Here is a 20,324-nt window from a genome sequence, read left to right as displayed (position 1 = left end):
GATACAGCGCAAAAAGAGGGAATGCATTTTCCTCAAAGAAGACAGGACATGGTTATAAAGCCATTGGGGAGGATAAGAGAGACAATGAAAGAAATCTTGATATATTTTTTATTTATTTATTTAATTTCTAACGAGTCAAATATAATGTTTCCTTGCCATGCTGGTCCCAGAGCCACCTGTCTGTCTGACATCTCTGGTTTCTGGTTGTACTGCAGACTGTTGGGCTTAGTCCTTCTGGCTAAACTCCCTCAAAGTCACTCGTAAAGTTCCTTGTCTTTTCTCCTTTCTCCTCTTCTTCCCAGCCTCCCCTGCCAGCATGGACTTTTTTTCCAACTTTGAAGCCAACTTGATTAGGTGTCCCCTGGGATGTTTTTATCCTGATTGACCTGAGTGTGTCTGCAGCATGACCTGCAGTGCTCCTGAGCCTGACAACATGACACAAGGGTGTCTGCAACAATTCTGCACGCAGCTGGCATGGGGAGAGCGCTGCTTGTACTCTTGGGTTTCACTTCTCCTGTGGTTATAGGTTGCAGGCTGGGAATCATCAGTACAGGAAAGCCCCTAACTGCCGGAGATACACAGAATGTTCAGAATTCAAAGTACTTTCAGAGTATTGCTATGCCCTTGACAATTGGTGACCATTTGTAATTATAGCATAATATAGTTATTCCGCTAGTCGTCTTTATCATTCTGTAGTATGGGAAGTAGTAAAGTCTGCTGTGGTTCATTTTTCAGCCAGAAAAGCCACCTCTGTAAGCATACTACGGAGCAAAAAAAGCTACTGTTGTGGTACAAGCAAATAGACTGTGTTTATTCTCCCTGCCCCCTGCCTCCCTAGAGTTTTACTAATAGCTTACTTAAAAGCAGGTGCTTGATTTAATCCTGTCAGTGCTGTTTTGCATCTCTGTGCAGAAGAAGGATGGCCCAAGATAAATCAATAACAGAGAAAGGGCTGATGTTACTTTAGGGATAAGGCCCAGTTACAGGAAATGGGATAATACGGATCATCACTAGCAACTTCAGTTTATCAGGGATGCCTGTCAAGGAACCTTTGTCCCACATTGCTAAGCCAATTTATTAGCTCATTGATCCGTGCCTATGTATCTCTGCATACTTTGTTTCCCTCATCTTTTTGGCTGTACAGCTCTGCACTTAATCTAGAAGCCAAGTGTATGATGGCTTTGTTATCATTTATGGTGTCACAGCACCTATGAGTGCGATATGTTTAGGTTGTTTTCTTCCCTGCCTCTCCCCCTGTACCCCACTCTGTTTTGAAAAGAGCAATTCCAGGGGTGGGGTGTGCTCCCCGTTTTGGCGAAGGCTCTGTTTTCACTCTAACACAAGATGCCTTCTGAGAGGTTTCCAAAGACTGGCCAAGGACTCTTGCCTTCCTTATATTGTTTCTGCAGATTGTTGACTTGCATCATTCAGTACTTCTTGGCAGTCAATTCGTGCATTCATCTCCATTGACAGTCACTAGGAAAAACTGAGGGAAGGAGATCTTCAGGGCTTAGGTAGGGTGCATGTGTCTGTATGTGTTCTTCCCTTTCCCCCTCCTTGTACTGTGGTGTACAGGTCAATACTGTACTAATCAGTATCTGCCTCAGTCTGCTCCGTCCGGTTGTTTCTCCTGATAATGCCAAGCCAGAGGTTGGAGATATCTTCCAAGTGTTAAAGCATCATCTAGCTTCAGGACTGACTGGGAGCATGGGTGGCTCTCCTGCTGTTGGTGAAAGAGCAAGCTGGAGACGGGAACCCCAGTTACCCTGGCTGCTTGTCAGGCCAGGAAGGACCAACGTGGGGAACTCAGGAAGGCAGCTGGAGGGACAACCATTCTGTTGCAAGCCTGGGCAGAATACAGCTTTCATTGCAGTGATGTTCTGTTTACCTTTGGGATGTGGTTGTCCTACAAAGGTGCAGGCCTTTGCCATGGCTTGGCTGGAGGGCTGAGGTACAGACACAGTGGATCCTGCCTGAAGCAACCTTTTGACCAAAAGGTTTGGGCAGAGAAAATAAGTTATGAACTACAGGAACAGGTCACTAGTGAGTAGGGGAAGGCCACCGTTGGGAGCAATGGGAAGAATTACATGGGTTGCTACTTTCCTTACGATTTGGTTTTATACTCTCTTTATTTCTGTTTCTGAGCTAGGAATCCAGGAAAATAGTGAGTTGAAACATGGGAAATGTCATGGCCCGTGCAGCTGGGCAGTGTGCCGAGGTGGCCAAGAAGGCCAACAGCATCCTGGCTTGTGTCAGAAACAGCATGGCCAGCAGGGCCAGGGGAGTGATCATCATCAGTACTTGGCACTGATGGGGCCATGCCTCAGATCCTGTGTTCAGTTTGGGGCCCCTCACTGCAGGAGGGGTGCTGAGGGGCTGGAGTGTGTCCAGGGACAAGCGATGGAGCTGGGAAGGGCCTGGGGCATAAGGCTGATGGGGAGCAACTGAGGGAACTGTGGGTGTTTGTCTGGAGAAAAGGAGGCTCAAGGGGTCCTGATCACTCCCTACAGCTGCCTGACAGGGGCTGTAGGCAGGTGGGGGTTGGTCTCCCAGATAACAAGTGACAGGACAAGAGGAAACAGCCTTAAGTTGCACCAGGGGAGGTTTAGATTGCATAGTAAGAAAAAATTTCTTCACTGAAAGGGTGGTGAAACATTGGAACAGGCTGCCCAGGGGCAAGGTGGAATCACCATCCTTGAAGCTATTAAAAAAAGTGCGTGGATGTGGTGCTTAGCGACACGGTTTAGTGATGGACTTGGCAGTCCTGGATTAACAATTGGACCTGATGATCCCAAAGGTCTTTTCCAACCTAAATGACTCCATGAGTCTATGAAACCAACTAATTGAATATTTGGAATGGAAGAGGAGAAAGTGAGTGCTGGGTGGTACGTCAGGAATATCCTCTCAGATCATTTACTTCTGTTTGAATCACTAGAGATTTTCAGAGTGAAAGCAAAGGTTCAGTATTAATTAGCTACTAGTTGCACTGCTTTTAAAGAACAGGCAGTTGGATAAGCGAAGCAGGCAGTACATCAGCCTTCTCAGAGATGGGCTGTTCACAACAGCCGTTGGCAGTGCTTGCAGGATGCCCATTGAGAGGAAAGCGGTATGGAAAAGTAAGTATCTGAGGGCAAAAATACATTATTTACTCAAACGGTATGAGATACCATTAAAAATAAATGGAAGGTTAATATGGAAAAACATGAATCTTGTAGCAAATCTGGCTGTAGTGTTGGGGACTCTTATTGCTTTCACACTTCCACAGGTATGCAGTCTGCTTTGCCAGCCCTAGGAGAGCCTGCACAGCACTGTCTTCCAGCATAGGTTTCTGTTGTCTGCTTATTGCCTCCCAAATTCTTTATTTATATACATTTTTTTTTCCTAACCTTCCATGTCTTCAGAAACAGCTGAATTCCTTGAAGGGTAGTGGTTTGTCCCTCAAGTCTAAGAGGGTCTTTTGAGGAACATGGAGTCTTCTGTCCCCCACACTAGAATCTCTGGACCTTAACACCAGTGTTGGTGTAAGAGCAGCAACAGAACACAACTAGAATTACTGTGCCCCCTTCACATTGATGTGTAGATAAAGAAACTGTGCTTTGTCAGCTCAAAAATCTTAGAAAAAATGGCATATCTTCCTAAAGCAAAGGGAGATCTTGCTCTTGGGCATTTCAGCTCAGCAGGAGGAGGAATCTTGGTTCAGTGTCATATCGTGCAATATACAGATACTGCTCAAGTTCTGGTCGCAGACACTGGTGATGATGGAGTGTGCTGAAGATATGGCACAAGATAATTTGTATAGGTTTCAAGATGAGTTACTGATTTCTAGATGTTAAGAGAAGATGTGGCTTGAAGTTGAACTTTGTATGATGCAAGTGAAAGAAAACCCTCAACTCTGTTTCTCACCTCAATTTAATTTTTGCGGAGATGCTTTTTTGTGAGTACAAACCGAGAAGTTTGGGGGATGACAGCCCTATGCAACTACATCAGACATCCTAATATTGACTAATAACGGCAATCTGTCATGCAAACATATCAAAATAATTGGTTGTGCTTCATTGGTAATGTTGATCAGACTGCATGGCAGTACCTTCTGTCACCAAAATGATTTACAGTAAGTGTGCAGATGTTATTTACAGTGACCTACTAATTCTTTTTGAATGAAGGACTCTGTTTCTTCTTGTGCATGATAATCTTGGCTCCTTTCAAAATGAGCTCTGTTCAGTCTTGGCCAAATTATATGGAAAAAATAAGTAGTTAATTAAAGTGTCTGGTACCATAGCACTTCTTGAAGTTCAATATTAGTTAAATTTTAGCTGAGCTTGCTACAAATGAATGAGAATGCTCCTGTTGTCAAAAGAGAGATGTGTTGTAGTCTTTTGCAAAACATGCTGAACACAAAGTTTTTCCTTAATGGTGTATTCTTACCTAAGTCTGGGGTAGTTCTCTTCTACTTCCATTCTAACAATCCAGCTAAATCCTTTACTTGCTTAATCGTAATTTGAATGAATTGGTCACAGCGGTTTTAGTTTTTTTTCCAGTGAATCCATTTAAAACAGTGTATTTTACACTCCACTAGACTGCATTCAGATACCAATGGTAGTGTTGGCCCATCACATTCAAAAAGCTGTCTGGTTGAAAGCTGCGGTTTTGAATTTCATTTGCATTACGTACACAAAAAAATTGGAAAGAGTTAAAGTATCTAGGGAAAAAAAATACTGACTTCACATGAAGTATCTAGAAGTGTAACAGTGGTTCTTCAAGTTTACAGGAAGAAAGTATTAAGTAACTACTTTCACTTAGTAGTAATAATATAATTTGATTGGAAAACCAGCTTTTGCTTTAAATCTCCTGCAAAACCATTTCCACTGTGGGTCTTCAATGTGATTCATTCAGATGAAAAAATAAGCGAGTTACATACTTCCTCTGTTGTGGTATTTTTATTTTTACATGATGCAGCATGTAATTCTAGAGTGCTTATTTTTTGAATTTCCAAAGGAAGCAAAAGCTTCTATAATGGCTAAAATGGGAATGCGGAATAGATGACGATTGCTACCTTTTTATGCTAACTTCTTTTTTTCCTGTAAAAGTCAAGGTAAAGAAATGAAATATTTAAAGAATTTTAATATAGAAAAAGCACAGATGTTCATGCATGGCTATGTTTTCAAAAATTATGGAGGAGATGTAAGCGTTTCCCTGAAGCAGTTGCTCATCTGATTAGGATGATGGCTACTTTGCATGACTGTATCATGACGGTTCTTGTTGCCATATAGCCTATCTCTTCGATGCTTAATCACTTATTTTCACAGTACATGCTAGAACTATTAATTTATTGCAGACTTGCAGGACCAAGGTGGAGAGAGGCCAAAATCAAAGCCAAACACCCAGAGAAGCAAGGAGCCATTTAGTGCCTGAACATGACCATGGGGCTGCGCACTGACAGCTTGCCCAGACCCCGCAAGTTTCCCGTGGCAGCATCAGTGGCTGAACCCTTCGCTGATGAACATTGGTTGTCTCGGTGCTTTGTTTGCAACACAATTTCCTTCTGAATCTTCTGGATGTGGATTATAAAAGCAAAGGCTGCAATGAATAGTAAAAGTAGGGCATTGTCTGCAGATGCCACGGGCAGACAACTAGCAATTAGGCAGGAATGGAATGAAAGGTGTTAGGGGAGTTTTTGCTTGTTTAAGGGAAAACTGTTAAGTGTCTGAATGTGCTGAATCTGTTGCTGTTAAGAATATGATCTGCAGCTTGAAAAGCAAAGCTTCACGACACAAGTAATTTGTGTGGTCCAGTTCAGGCACAGGGCTGCCATCCTGTTATGCAAGGAAAAGCACAATGAGCTCCTGCAAAAAGGAGAGCAGCTCCAATGCCGTCTGTCAGTGGAGAAAGACTGCTCTGTATATACCACCGGTATTGCTTGCCTATTGGCTTCACCTTTATGCTTTCTCTGGATGCAAGGGGTTTTGAAACACGCATTTGAAGGAAGGTTAGAAAGAGAGAGGGAGTGTAACTGGGCATCGCATGGGCTGGGGGAATATTTTTATGTGACACCCATGTGCAAGGAGGGATGGAACAACGTAAAGGCTTTGGTACGTACCAGGTGAAACATAGTGGGATCAGTTGTGGTGTGGTACAGTTTTCTGCTGGAAAGAAGCAAAACCTCTGAGGCTTGAATTTCTTTTTTTTTTTTTTAATCTTTTAATTAAACTGAACACAATACTTGAGAGTGTACTGGAGGAAAACTTCCTCTTTAGAAAGATCGACAAGCTAAACCTGAAAAGATTAATTTAATCTCTATTTTTTATCATCTAGTTAGTGTATTGCCTTCTCACAGCAAATCCAGCCCTTGAAAATGTTTAGAAGTGTTTTGGAAAATGTTTGGAAAGTGTTTTCTTTGCAACTGTCCCCACCTTCAAAAATCTTTGACGGATCTAACAGAATGGGTTAAAGGGCAGTCACTATTGTTCATCATTGCTTGAAACTGCTTTGCAGGGAGAGGATTTTGAGTGGGGAAAATCTGGCATTGATTTGCTCATAGGCCTGTTCTGTGCCTGCTGAGTGCAGACATAACCTGCCTCGCTGTGCACTAGGCCACTGGGAAAGCCTGTGCAGCTCTGCAGTAGCTAGCTGGCCTTCCAGGGGCAATGGCAGCGTTTAGATCTGTTTAGACTGTACAATCCACCAGAGAAGACAAAGCCTTTCAGACAGAGCCTAGGCTGAGCTCCTTTGCTCACTAAAGCCTCCCTAGGTCCACTCCAGTTTGCAGTCACACCATTGACTACAGTAGAGACATAACCATTTTCTGCAAACCCCAGCCGGAGACGAGCCCAGGAGAGTATGGATCTGCGTATCTGCTATCTCCATGTGGATCTGCTTCAGACTTACAGCTCAGGCAAGGTTTAGTCAAAATAATCAATATGTTTGGAGACTTGCATGAGCTAAAAATATTTAAAATTGCCCCTTCAAAATGTGCACATATAGCCCTGCTGAGCTTCTGATGTCTCTCCTCACAGCTTTTTGAAGCTGTAAGGTTTTTTTTTAGATCTCTGATCAAAATGCACAAGCAGGTCATGATATCTTTTTTTTCTTGTCTTTCTAACAGCAGTAGTTTATAGAGGATGGGCAGAATGAAGGAAAGCAGAAAAGGAAAAGCTCCCAGATGTGATCATGTGTTAGAATAGGGCATTACGGAAATTTTACATTGTGCCTTTCTGTCCTGAGTACTGGTATCAATAGATGTTAGGTCAGGTTCACAGCAGTCACGATAGCCTGTATAACTGATGGGGAGCTCGGAGCACAGCAGGACGGTCCTGACCCTTATGCTTTGTCTAGGCAGCAGTCAAGGAGATGGCTTGTCTTGCATCCTTGCACGTTCCAGACAGTCTGTTAGGCCAGGCCACCCTCACGTGTGCACCCAGCTCCTTTTGACACTTGCATTTGTATTTTAGTGCAATATGTAACTGCTTTTTTGCTGCATTCAGTTCCTGGAAACAAGTTACAGCTCTTTGCACAAATGGCAGTGGTTGCACTTGGAATTATAAATGTGCCCTGCCTGTTCCATTGCCCTTTGCCAACAACAGATGCCCGAGGCCAAATTCTGCTCACAGTCATGTTGGGGAAGATCATGGGATCCGATCTTTCACATAGATGTCTGTTCAGGTAGTTTGCTTAAGGCATACACTATGGCATTAATAGAGATCAGACTGGGACCCCTGGTTTCTGGAGATGGACATATATCCTTTAAAATATAACCTATCTAGTGGAGTGTGACTGGTCACAGCTTGCAGGATGGTTAGTGGAGGGGGTTCTGAACAGACCCTGTTAGAACGAGGTGATGACTGTGTAGTACCTTTTGTAATGCCTGTACTTATTTTGTTGTGTTAGCTTGTCTTTGCCAGGGACCATAGCTACCTGTAAGGAGAGCTGGGAGTGACACCGGTAGATTTCAGAAATCACTGTCGCTACATAAAGCAAAGGAATATCCTAATAGGAGAGATCTGGTGTGTACCGAAACAAAATCTCATATTGCAGAGCTCTGTGTTACTTGCAGAGTTATTGCTGTTAGTTGGCTACATATCTTCTGTTTGCTGTAAAGTTTGTCACCTATTCAAAGCTTGAAACATTTCACATGTGCAATGGAAATATTTTCAGCACAGTAAGCTGGATATTCTGATATGTAGCTCCGTAGTCCCCTAAGTAGTTGTTTATATATTGTGTGGTAAAGAGTGATGGGTAGAAGGACGTACAGCCCTGCTGCAAGATGTTCTCTGTGTCTAAACCTGCAACCTCTGCCTATAGAAAAACCTGGCTTTGAAGTACACATGGAAGGTAAAACTGGTTTCCAGCTTACCAAGTAATGAAGTGCTCTCAGACCTAAAGACTGAATGTTTGTTCAGCAACCTCACATTTCAATTCAGAGTAACTGAAGCCCTCAAATCAAAAACACAGCAGCTGTGTGAATGTGATGCGCGACCTTTTATTATTCAAGAATCTACCTCAGTTATGCGAAAATATAGCAAATATCCTGAATTTCACTTGGAAATGTGTTTGTACTCAGTGGAACACTTGCTAGTGATGAAGTCAGAACTGCTCTGCTGGGCAGTGGTTTAATTTTCCTGAGCTTTCCCTTATGTCTGTCAAAATGTCAGCATGTCAGTTACTTGTGATCATTGGTCCCAGATGGTTTGGTGATCTTTGATGGAAAAGGATTGTAAAGCTAGGTGGTGGTTGTTGATGCCGCTGCTACTGTTATTAGTATTATCACCATTACTATTATTTATTTTCATTGCTATTAATGTTGCAATATCACTTACTGAAATACAGAACAATTTTATTTTATTTTGAATGTGGGAAACCTGTTTCTACCGGTTTGCATGACAATTAGTCAATTGCAAAACCTATTCAGTGTTTAGAATTCTTGGACCCATAAAGTTCAGTTCAGTACAGAACACTGTAGCTAAATAAATAGCAATGTACCCTTTAACTCTGGCACCCTTTACAGCATTGGTGCTTCTCACGTGAAAATCTGTTGAAGCATGGGATAGGAACTTCCCTCCCATTACTTCCCAAAGGCAAGATCTCTTTCATGTGTTAATTTTCTGCAAATATTAACTTCATTCTGCGTTATTTTTTCCTGTATCCTATCAATAGATCAGCAGGATGTAGGCCTGGTGTAACAGTGCTGGAGATACCCAGTTTGCAGCGACGTAAACTTGCTGCCTTTCTCAGGCACCAGCACATGCTGGAAATGTTGGATGATCTGCCTAGAGAAAGCAAAGGAGATATCCATAAATGTAAAATAGTCAAAATTAGGGGAAATATGACTGGAAATCAGGGTGCAAAACTGAAGGAGGAAGAAGGGCCAAACATATAATTTAATATGTTGAAGACAGAACTGGGCTAAGGATACGTACAGTCCAGCATTCTCCTTTTGATCTGATGATTAAATGATCCTGAAACAAGTTATCCTAGGCAATTAACAAACTCCCCCTACAGAAAGTTTCTTCTATTCCTTGTGACATACAGTTCTTATGCTGAGGCTGAGAAGTTTTATAAACTGTCAGACAGAGCAAGTAACATAGAAAAAAAAGTAAATACTATTATCTAGTCTATAACCTGGCCAAGTCAGAACTTAATACACAAATTAAAGGCAGCCAGCGCTTCCTAAAGAAGACTAACAAGCTGTGGGAAGTAATCAGTGACTTTCCTGAAGGATCAGTCTTGGGTCTAATTTTGCTATTTTCATTAATACTCTAGTTCCAAAAAGAACAATGAGCTACTGAAATGTGCTGATAGCACAAATTTTAGTGTGTTATCCACAACAGCAGGATATTTCTCTTTTCAATTTGTCTTTAGAAAGTCAAAATCTTTGAATCCCTTTGTACTCATTTTGTACGTGTAGGCAAAGTTGTGTGAGAAAGTAGCTTTTTTTTGTGAGCATAGCACACATTTGGAGCCTGGTATCAATTAATTCTGCCCAGTGGTCGATATCAGAGATGTAGCTCCACTCTCATGATCCACATTCTTTTCAGATCTATTACAGATCTCTGAAACTAAGGACATACTGGTAGATACTAGCTAAGGAACAAGAATTTTCTCACATAAAGCCTGTCTGAATGCAAGAGAGAGAGACTAACTGTACTGGTTATATATATATTTAAATAATCTGAATAATTACAAATGTCTTGCAGGGAATTTTATGTCCAGGTTAACATCTCTTCTACTATGTTCTATGCATTTTTTCCAGTCACAAATCTCTTGGGTCCCTAGGCTACTGGCAAAGGATCGTATTAAGATAATGTTTAGCATAGCTAAAATTTGTCAGCTCAGACCCTTGAAAACACCCCAGTACAGCCTTGCTGTTTGCTCCTTGTTTTTCTTACCTTGAGACGATCTTGAGAATTGGCCATCAGTCTGGAAACTGAAGTAAATTCAAATATAGTGTCTGTCGTCCTATATGATAAAAAGCAAAGACTGTTAACCTGAAGCCCTTTTAATTTAAAAACAAAAACAAACAAAAAAAACCCCACCAAAAACCAAACCCTGTTTGGTTACTGTGCATGAAGCGATGTGGGGTTTGAAATGCAGCCAGCCTCTTGCTCCCTCCCACCTCATCAAAGCTACCTCAAAAAGCTGAATTGCAAGGAACACTGCTGCCCTATTTCTGCATCTTTGTGGGGCATAGGATTTGGGGCAGCTTTTCTGTTTCCTGCTTTGTTTCAGGAGAAGGCTTGACTCTTACTTGCATTGCCATTGGTGCGAGTGAGAAAGATACTATTAATTTTAATATGTGATTTACTGTAGTTACAGCATTTTAGAAATGATACAGTTCTAAGTTTTGGTTCAAAGTGCATCCAAGCCAACAAAAAAGATTCGCGTTGATGTGACTGGGTAGTGGCTCGTGCTGTCAGCAGTCAGTGGCATGTGCTTCCCTTCTGCCAGAGGCTGGTGCTCTTCCAAGCACTCTGATTTCCCTTCCGCAAGCAACCTCATATCTTTGTACATAAGTGCATGCAGATAGTGTAGCAATTCCTCTTTCCAAGTTACTTCCCAAGAAAAGCAAGGTACCGTAATCAGTTCTATCAATAGGTTAGGATCCAAAGGGCCTCATCAGCTTGGTAGACAAAAACTTTTCACAGCACTGATTACAGAGGGAGCCTGATTATCAATTAAACTCTGCTCTCTGAACCTTTGTTTTTCCGAAAAGGAAGAGCACATAAGGGAAATTTCAGAGAACATCCAAAAATATCAGGTGGCTGTCACTGCTGCACTGTGCTCAGTTTTAATCATCAGATTGGAGGAATAGCATGTCTGAGTTGCACAGGGATGTACAAATGGAGATGTACTATTTAAATGTCAGGAATAGGTATGGGGAGATATGGCTTGTATATATGAGACTGTAGCTTCTGATGGACCTTTCTACCTCAGTTTTCTCATGCAGTACTCTTACCTTTCCGCTTGGTTATTTCAGTTTTAAAAGGCATTAGTGCCCTTCTGATGAAGGTGGTGCAATGGCTTGTATTTCACTGCACTTTCTGACCTGGGGATAAGCATTTATTTAAGATATTCGCTTTCATTCACCAAACTTAATAAATCACAAGAATTTGCTCCAGTACAGGTAAATACTGGGAGTTTATCCATCAAATGGAATATTAACTATGTCGTTTGGGTTTTGGTTGGTTGTTGGTTTTTTAAAAAAAAATTGTAAGGGTTTTTTGCTTTAGTTTGGTTCCTTAGATTTAGAAACCTTTGGGTTTCTGCTTTTCAGTTTGTTACAGGTGATGAAGAAGGCTTGTTGGCTTTCTTTGGTATTGGTTCAGTACCAACTAAACAGACTCATATTTTGTTCATTTTAAGTCATTGCCATAATTTCATGAATAGCAGACTTTTCTTTTGAAAGAGGGCAACCTAATTAATGCAGAACAACTCTTTCATTGCTTCTATCTCAACATCAAATGTATGGCATGAAAAAAAGCTATCCTCCACCAGAAGCCACATGCTGCCTCATTAAAAACAAAAACAGGAAATATTTTATTTACTTTGAAAAAGACTGTATCAAAATAGAAATAGGGGAAGGGAGGAGAGGCTGCAGCTGTTGCAGTCAAAGTTTCAGCTATAGACTTTTTTTTTTAATGCTTGTCAAATTTGACAAGTTCATGTAGCTTTTGGTTTGCAGAGGTTTGCATATGTTTACATATATTTACTGCTTTTGTTTCATGCCACCAGGTAGTACTTGCTTAATAAATCAAGTGGTGTTTAATACAAGGTTAGAAGTGATGGTCAAACCCAAACATTCTTGGTTTGCTTTTCAGTAATGGGACTTTTCACTTCAGTGTGGATTTCAGTTATTTGGCTGCCAGTGCATATGCTTCAACATGATTAATAAATTCTCTTAGTTAATCTGAATGGCAGTGCCACTTAATGTGCAATTGGATGAGTCAAAACATCATCCGCCCCAGAACTGAGGGCCAAGCAATCTGTACAGTATGGGCTTTGCACTGATGCCAAGCAGTCAGCCAAATTTGAGTCCAAAAACTGAAAGAAAATGTATTTCACTTAATTATGTATTTTTGGCTATTTAAATATCCAAAATAATTTTCACCAATTACATGTATTTATTTTGTTCTCTACTACAAAATATCAAAACGCAATTCATACAATTAAGCTGATCAAAAGAGAAGCCATTCCAATACTTGTTCAACAGTATTTGAAACTCCCAAAAGAAATCAGTGAGCTTAACTACTTTGCCTTCCATAGTTGCATCCTTTTCCCAAAATGCAAATGGATTCATTTCACTAATTTCCTGATGGCTTGTAATTCATAAGAGATAAACAAGATCTGTGGTTTCGGTGCTATCTTGCTACATTGGTCTCCAGTACCTTATGGCCTGTAGGAAACCTATGTCATTTTTATGTCTGTCAGTATCTCAAGGTAGATGTTCTTCTGTCTTTCTCCAATCCTGTCTCTTTCAATGTGTTCAGAAATCTCTTGTGACATTCTAGCCTGCTCCATCTTTATCTCATGCTAGACTTGGTTTCCATCCTAGGAGAGGTTTTTTGGATCAGCCGTGAAACACTGGGCCAACAATGAAGATGACCACTGGGTGATTGCCGTCTCTGCAAGAAATGTTCCCAAACTCTTTTTTTCTCTTTGTGATACTGATTGAACGCTCTGGTCTCACAACACTACCCGGCTATTATAGACAAGGTGGTAGAATATAATGTCTGTCATCTGTTAAACCTATTTTATTATGCGTCCGTGTGTTAATCTTCTTTCTTAGGCCTGGTCCAAGACCTGCAGTTGGGCCCTGCAGACCCTTTCTGTTCATCGATGCCTGGTCTAGACCAGAGCTTTGCTTGGATCCATGTGTGCTTTTTCCTACAGCTGTTTCTCAGTGTCAGCTGCCTGGAGTTCTAATCAGAGTCTCAACACTTGTCTGCATGTTTGGTTGTGAAAATGTTTGGGGGTTCAAACCATTCAGGTGACTGCAGCTAGTGTATGAAGAATGTAGAGGATTGGGGTTATTCTCCAAGCAGGTGTCAGAGGGGCAAAATGAGTGAAATTCCCTGGGGTCAGAAACTTACATTAAAAGGAAGAAAGAACTAGGAACCTTCTACCTCATTCCTGCTAATTGGCCTTTTCAGGCTCTCTGAGGTGGAAATACTGCATGCTGATATAGTGCAAGTAAGGGAGCTGTATGCTCGTGAAGTGTAGCGCATGTGATGCGTGAGAAGCGGCTCAGGGAAAGTGGTTTGTTCAGCCTCCAGAAGACAAGGTGAACAGAAGATCACACTGCTGCCTCCAACTTCCTAACAGGAGGGCAGAGAGGAGGCAGAACCAGACTCTTCTTTAACATAAGCAGGGACAGGAAAAGAAGCAATAACCACAAGCTGCAATACATGAGATCCCAGTTTGACACTGGGAAAGAAAATTTCACAGGGGTGGTCCAACACTAGCAGAAGTTGCCCAGAGAAGTTGTGGAGTCTCCATCCTGGGACGTGCTCAACCTAGACTGGAAAGGGCCTTGAGCAACATGAGCAAATCTAACGTACTTTTAGCGAGAGGCTGGAGCAGATGACTCAGAAAAGTCCTTTCCAACTGAAATTGTTCTGTCAATCTATAGCTCTTAGTGGGTCTGTGAGGTGTTGGCCTTGGCTGTGTGCATTGCTGTGCGGGCAGGTGAGGTCTAGGGGAAGAAGAGTTTTCAGAAATACCATTTAATTTATATAGGTACTTTAAACTTTGTGCTGTGGTTTTGAGAGGCTCTATAAGCTGTCTGCCACCTTCTCTTTTAGCTTGAGGATACGTGGCTTTCCTGTGTCTGCCATTAACACTGTACATAAGTGCATCGGTGCTGAGGTTGATACCCCAAAACTGAGCCTCAGTGCAACAGAAATTGTTAGAAGACTGAACTGGGTGTGTCACTGGTGCACTCAGCAAGCACAGCCAGATGCAGGCTTCAAAAGACAGACTCAAATGGCTTGCTTGACGAAAGTCTTGGAGATGGGAGTACAAATTAGGATATTTTATGTATTCTGTCCTAATTATATTCTTATGCTCAGAAAGATTAGAGAAAGAACAAACGTGACTTTCTTTTAATAAGCGATGAACAAGGACATGGGGGAATGGACACCTACACACTGCTTTCTTCAAACACACAACAAGCTGTGATGCATAATATTTCTAAAAATGGGAGAAATGCTGAGATGTTCAGATTGACATTTCAGTGTCTGTCTGAAATATAGGGTTCAATAATCCTATTATGTGTGTCTGGCACACTCCTCCTCCTTTAGCAATATGCCTCCCATAACTGCTATAATAAGACAGAACAGCTAAAGCCAAATTCTGTGTGCCTCATCCTATCATTCAGCAAAGTTATATCGTCATGAGATGCAGTCTGTTGTTTTCTTTCCTGCTGTGTGGTATTGATTTTTCTAACCTTTCCTAATGTTAAATTTGTTTGGCTTTTTAACTTCCTTACCAAAGGTTAATGTTATTAAAGTTGAGCAGGTATCTATAAAACTACAAGCATTATTGCCTATCTTGCAATTGTTATAGTGTCCTTTCATTAAACCCTGGCTGCATCAGAAAGCTCTGTCATGAAGATTTTTGTCATTCGGGAGTAATATGGTGAAAGTTGACAAGAACTGCATTTGAGTTGTCATCCAGTTCTGTGGTATAATGTATTGGATTTGATACATCAGGAGCAACAGATTCATCTAAAATATGCTTGCCATCAGTTAACATGAACTGTACAGACATTAATTCCAGTGAGGCTGTAAAGAGGGTGCAGGAAGATGCTGGTGCTGCTGCCGGTCCTTTCCCTAGTACAGTCTGACCACGCCAGTTTCTTTGCCATTATCGCAAAACGAGGAGTTCTAAAATCCCCGCCAATCCAGAACTGCTTATCTGCTTGATGTGGAAAGAGAATGAGAATGAGAAATCACGGTTTAATGTGAAGGAAGTGATGGCCTTAATGGTGGCACTCTGTCAGCATTCTTCAGTACGCTCGACAGTGGTACTTGTATAAAGTATCCAAGGTGCCGGCAGTGAGTAAACAGTTAACCCAGGTTTCATGTTTAGTGACTGCTGCCACAGTACTCCTTGATGTCAGTATTGCAGGTACAGTGGGCTGCCTTTAATGAGTGGTGACATCCCATTTACACATTTAGATTGCATTTCTGTGACGTGTATTTGAGGTCTTTCATTATAAATATGTGCAAAAGACAGTAGCAGGGCTGAACATAAGGTGTCTGTGTGTGGCGTATCATGGCTGGCTTCTGGAGCTGCGGTAAATGACCATTGATGCTTATACTGACATTATCTTGCCTTGGTAGTACCCTGTAGTTGCTCTGAAATACTTTTCTTATCAAAGAGTGTCCTGAGAAGCTATGCAAAGACTAACCTCAAGTGCAACAGTTTTAATAGTAGAAAGCATAAAAGAATAAATAATAAAATAATTTAAGCTATTGTAGATCATCACTTATAAAAACCCCACAGATAATTTGGTCTTCCCTGGGTGGAAAGCAGAATTGCAGCCTTCCTGCAGCTGCCAAAACCCGACTGTCTAAGGAGGAGATCAGGCTTGTTAGTGACTGCAGGTAGGAGTCTGTCAAAGTGCTGGGGGAGAGTGGATGTTAAATCTTTTATTTATAAATTGGTACCAGTAAAGCACTTCCTTCTGCCAGTGCTGTGAAGCCAAGGAATGGCCCTGGCAAAAGATAAAAGACCTTCCTTCTCTACTGCTAATTAAAGAGGTGGTGTCTGAGGTTCTGTCTGTTCTCCCATGCTTAGCGGTAGCTGTCCCTGCCACTGCTTTAGTCTTCATCTGTCACGTTCTTGTGCTGTTCAAAGGCTGATTGTGGAAGGCTGGGGAGGTTCTGTCTGTTCACAGTTTTCCACAGCTGGGTCTCTGTTGCCACTGTCAATGCTGGTAACAAGTCTGTCTGAGAGCACCCTATTCTTAGTGAATGAGACATCTTCTCATTTAGAGTGGCTTTGATTAACAAATTGCCTTCAGTAGCTTTCAGATTCAACTGTGAGCTTCCTGGGTGGGCCTGAACATCCCTGCATCTTTCCTGGGCTTCCTCTGTGTCTCTGGTTGGCGTTGCACAACCCATGGTCATTACAGACTCCAGATGGCTTGTGTCCCTTCTCCCTTTGCCAGTTTTCTCTTTCGGCCTTGCTGGGTAACAAGTGGAGACATGGCAGCTCTTCAAATTGTTTGACGCTCAGCACTGAGGCCAGGCTCCAGCCACATTTGTCCCTAGCCTCTTTGTGGTGACAGAAGCATCACTTCTGCAAGGGAGGGCTTCAATTACATGTGCTGTTGCAGCTGTGCGATGTTCCACCTTGGCAGGTCTGTTACTACTACTTGAAAAGGTATTTAGAGCAATATAAGGTATTGGAACCTGTTTTTAACCAGGTTTCATTTCAGAAGTTTTTGAGGAGGGAGGAGAAGAAGTATATTAAAAAGCACGTCGTTAGCTCCTACCTTATCTCTTCCACATCATCCAAATCCCCTGCTGCGTGATGGTTTGGTTTGGTTTTGTGTGCATTCTGGCTGTGTGGGGAAGCATTTCCGTGATAGTGTCTGTCTTCCTATTGGAGGCTCGTTATTTTGTAGTGTGCAATCCCCTAAACTCCATCCATGCACTGATCTGGGAAATTTTGCTTTCTGTACCTTTATTTTTACCACTAAGCTAGAGGCAACTCTTAACATTTTGGTGGGTTTTTTTCTGCTGTAACAAAATAATGTACTTTATACACACAGGCACACATACAAAGGTTCTGTAGTCCGAATGCTTTTGTCTTATCAGTTGTTACTGTGTATAGCAGAAACAGAATCTGTCAGATAAAGACAAAGCTTGGAGGCTTTTAAGGGGACCTTGAAGTGGTAGGAGAGAGAACTTCTAAATCCAGTATGTATGGTTCTTATTTTAATTTATGGTGCTGTATTGGGTATTTTTTATCCTTGAAACCTCTTTGAATAGCGACTTTATGTGGTAGATATACTCTGCTTTTCCTTACTCAGCTTGTTATCAGAGGCTTAGGAATTGCTTTAGCTCTCAACTAAGAAATCTGAACTCCTGCTCTTCTCGGCTTTAATGTGCTCTCCTCCATATTACCTCACCGCAAGGAGATTGGTGTTGGAATCACTGCAAATTAACTACTACCACTGCACTGGGTCCAGGAACCTTGAAGGCTTTTGTATGCTTGCATTTATACACATTTGAATGAATGTAGCAGCGAATATATGTAACTGTAGCACCAGAGAGAACAGTCACTCTCCTGGAACCTGGCACTAGAAGTTAGTGGTCCCCGAGGGCTCACTGCACCAGAACTTGTCCATCCAGCAGAGCACCACAGAGCATGCTTGCCCAAGCTCACAAATGTACTCGATGAATTTTGAGTATCTGCTGCTGTGCCTGTCAAGCCACTGTTCTGTAATAATTTACTCAGCTGGGACCCGTGGTCTTTAGGGTCTGTAGGGGTAATAGTCTTTTCCTTCATTTTGCATCTCCTTGTAGATACTTTAAAAAGTTGTTGACTGGAGTTAATTTCACCAAGGACACCATAATTCTTGAAACTGAAGGACGACTGACATTATTTTTTTTTCTCTCTGTTTTGCTGCTTCTTCACTAGGGATGTGAGTTAATTGAGACCATGGATCAGGACCTCACGGATTTCACCAAGTGCCTTCAGATACTCCAGAAAAAGATAGAGAAGAAGGGCCTCCAGGTAAAGGCGACACACCTTTTGTCTCTGGTTCTTAGTAGTGACTCCTCCTCTCAATATATTTAGGTTTTTGTTCGAAGTTTGCACAGAAATCAGACTATTTTCTGTAGCCTTGCCATTCTGCGGTTTTGCCATCATTTACTGCACACCTTGTAAGTATCGATGCTGCTGCTAAAAGGAATCACATAGCGTGTCAATGAACAAACGTTGGCTTTCTTAAAAGGCAGCTTGTATTGATTTCTGTTAATGAACTACCCAAAGTGCAGGAGAGCTGTTGTGGCTGGTGATCAAAGCAGGAGTCCCACTTGAGCATATAAATATATTTTCAAGTCTTGGCACACTGAGCCTTGATGTTCATCTTCTTCCTCTCCCCTCCCAAAGGTGAGGTGGGGGGGTGAATCTTACCCTGCCAACATTACATATGGTAAGCAATGCCTCCTTCTGCAACAGGTTCCCCTGGAATCAGAGGGAATCTTTGCAGAGCAAGCAGTGCATTAAACTTAAAAGGAGCCATATGGAGTTGTCAGCTGCTCATTTCATTGGAAAAGTAATGGAGGCAATGTTCCCCCTTGCTTTCCACAGTTTGATTTTGGAGGCCTGCTTGTTTCATCTATCTGAGATGCGACATTAACATTCCTTGGGAATTTCCAACATGGTGAGTCAACGGCAGGTGTGCTCTTGGGATTGCTGCCCTTCCTCCCCACGGAGCAGTTGTTCATAAGGGTTGAGCTCCCTCCTTCGCTCTGTACCTATAGGTGAAAGAAACTGAGAGGGAACAGCAACTGCACCCTCTTACCAACAGGGCAATAGACATGTAAGAAAATGAAAACGGCACCAGATGGAAGGAGAAGTGTAAACCTCCTCTTTTTCCCATTTGCATTGTAGCAGGGTAGGAAAGTTGCCTGGCTTCCTGCAGTCACTGTACTCGAACAAAGCTGCAGGAGAAGGAAATGGCAGTGCCGCTCTCTCTTTCTTCTCTCTACTCCAGGATGATAAATAATTAACCATTTTTTGCTTAAGCCATTTTGGAATGTCTTGATCTTGTAAAGGAGATATATGTCCGTGGGATGTTGTAGAGAGCTGTTGCACAATGCCTGTCTGCAATTGTGTCTCCTCTTGCTGCCCTGAATACATACGGTTGCTCATCAGGATTTTTACCCCATTGCTACAGACAGAGATGGGAGGGTTTCTCCATACACATCTCTTATCTGTCTGGCTGTGAGCGAGGAAACTCTTTATATGATAATTTATATTTCCCCCCCTATAATTTATCATCTCAAGAGCACAAAGAGGTGTCTTCACATCTAGGACACAAATGATAATGAATGCCACTGGAACAGATGAGCCACCTACACCTAGGATTTGTTTTCACTTTGGCAAGCAAGGTGCTTCCCTCTTAACAGAATTACCCTTAGAATGAAGAAGTTGAGTGTTTCCTGGATTCGATTCATTTTCAAATCCCAGCTATTGCTATAGAGGGATTTTTTGTAAGCTATCACAAGAGGCTTTATAATGAGTAATCAATGTGTTAAAATAAGAGCAATGGGAACATGACAGCTACAGATGTGTTTCAACAATAAGTAGCCTATTTGTGAAACTTTGAATTCTTTGATCCCTTTCGTAGGTAAAGCTCTGTTAAGTTGGCTAAAGGATACAACATTGTAATCCTTGATGATATTTTGTAAAATGCAAGCCATAGTGTAATTGTATTAATTGTGTAGAGTTCATGCCAGTGCACCAAACCAAAGATTTCAGTTCAGTTGTATTTTAGTGCTGTTTCATGTCAGATGTGCTTTAAATTCAATCTGACTTGTTCAGAGGTGCAAGAAGTAACACAGGTATGTTTTCTAAAACTAAGTACCATGTTCATTAAATCCGAGCTGCTTCTTGCTTGCAGTTTCTGTTCCATAAAACATAGTAAGATGCTATCAGCTAATTCATGCAGGCTAACTAAAGCATACATTTCTAATTTCGGTCTTCTGCATTTTCTGACATCAGGAGTTTCAAGAGGTCATTGATTCAACGTAGGCAAGTAATATGTGGAGCTTAAGCAAATGGAACCCAAAACTGTATCACAGCTGTATAGA

The 20,324-nt window shown here is 41.8% G+C and overlaps 1 protein-coding gene across 7 annotated transcripts in view; it reads left to right on the top strand.

The window, feature by feature from the left end:
- TPK1 (thiamin pyrophosphokinase 1) overlaps window positions 1-20,324 on the top strand; it is a 313,127-nt gene that overhangs the window by 167,117 nt on the left and 125,686 nt on the right. For all 7 annotated transcript variants that reach the window (XM_055708511.1, XM_055708515.1, XM_055708509.1 and 4 more), the window contains one exon: window positions 18,145-18,240. In XM_055708511.1, the coding sequence (XP_055564486.1) occupies window positions 18,145-18,240 (96 nt within the window). The remainder of the gene's footprint in view (window positions 1-18,144; window positions 18,241-20,324) is intronic.

The sequence above is a fragment of the Falco cherrug genome, chromosome 4 (genome assembly GCF_023634085.1).
Source record: "Falco cherrug isolate bFalChe1 chromosome 4, bFalChe1.pri, whole genome shotgun sequence".
NCBI classification, from domain to species: Eukaryota; Metazoa; Chordata; class Aves; order Falconiformes; family Falconidae; genus Falco; species Falco cherrug.
Note: the sequence above shows the minus strand (reverse complement) of the source record. Positions and strands in the feature narration are given on the sequence as shown.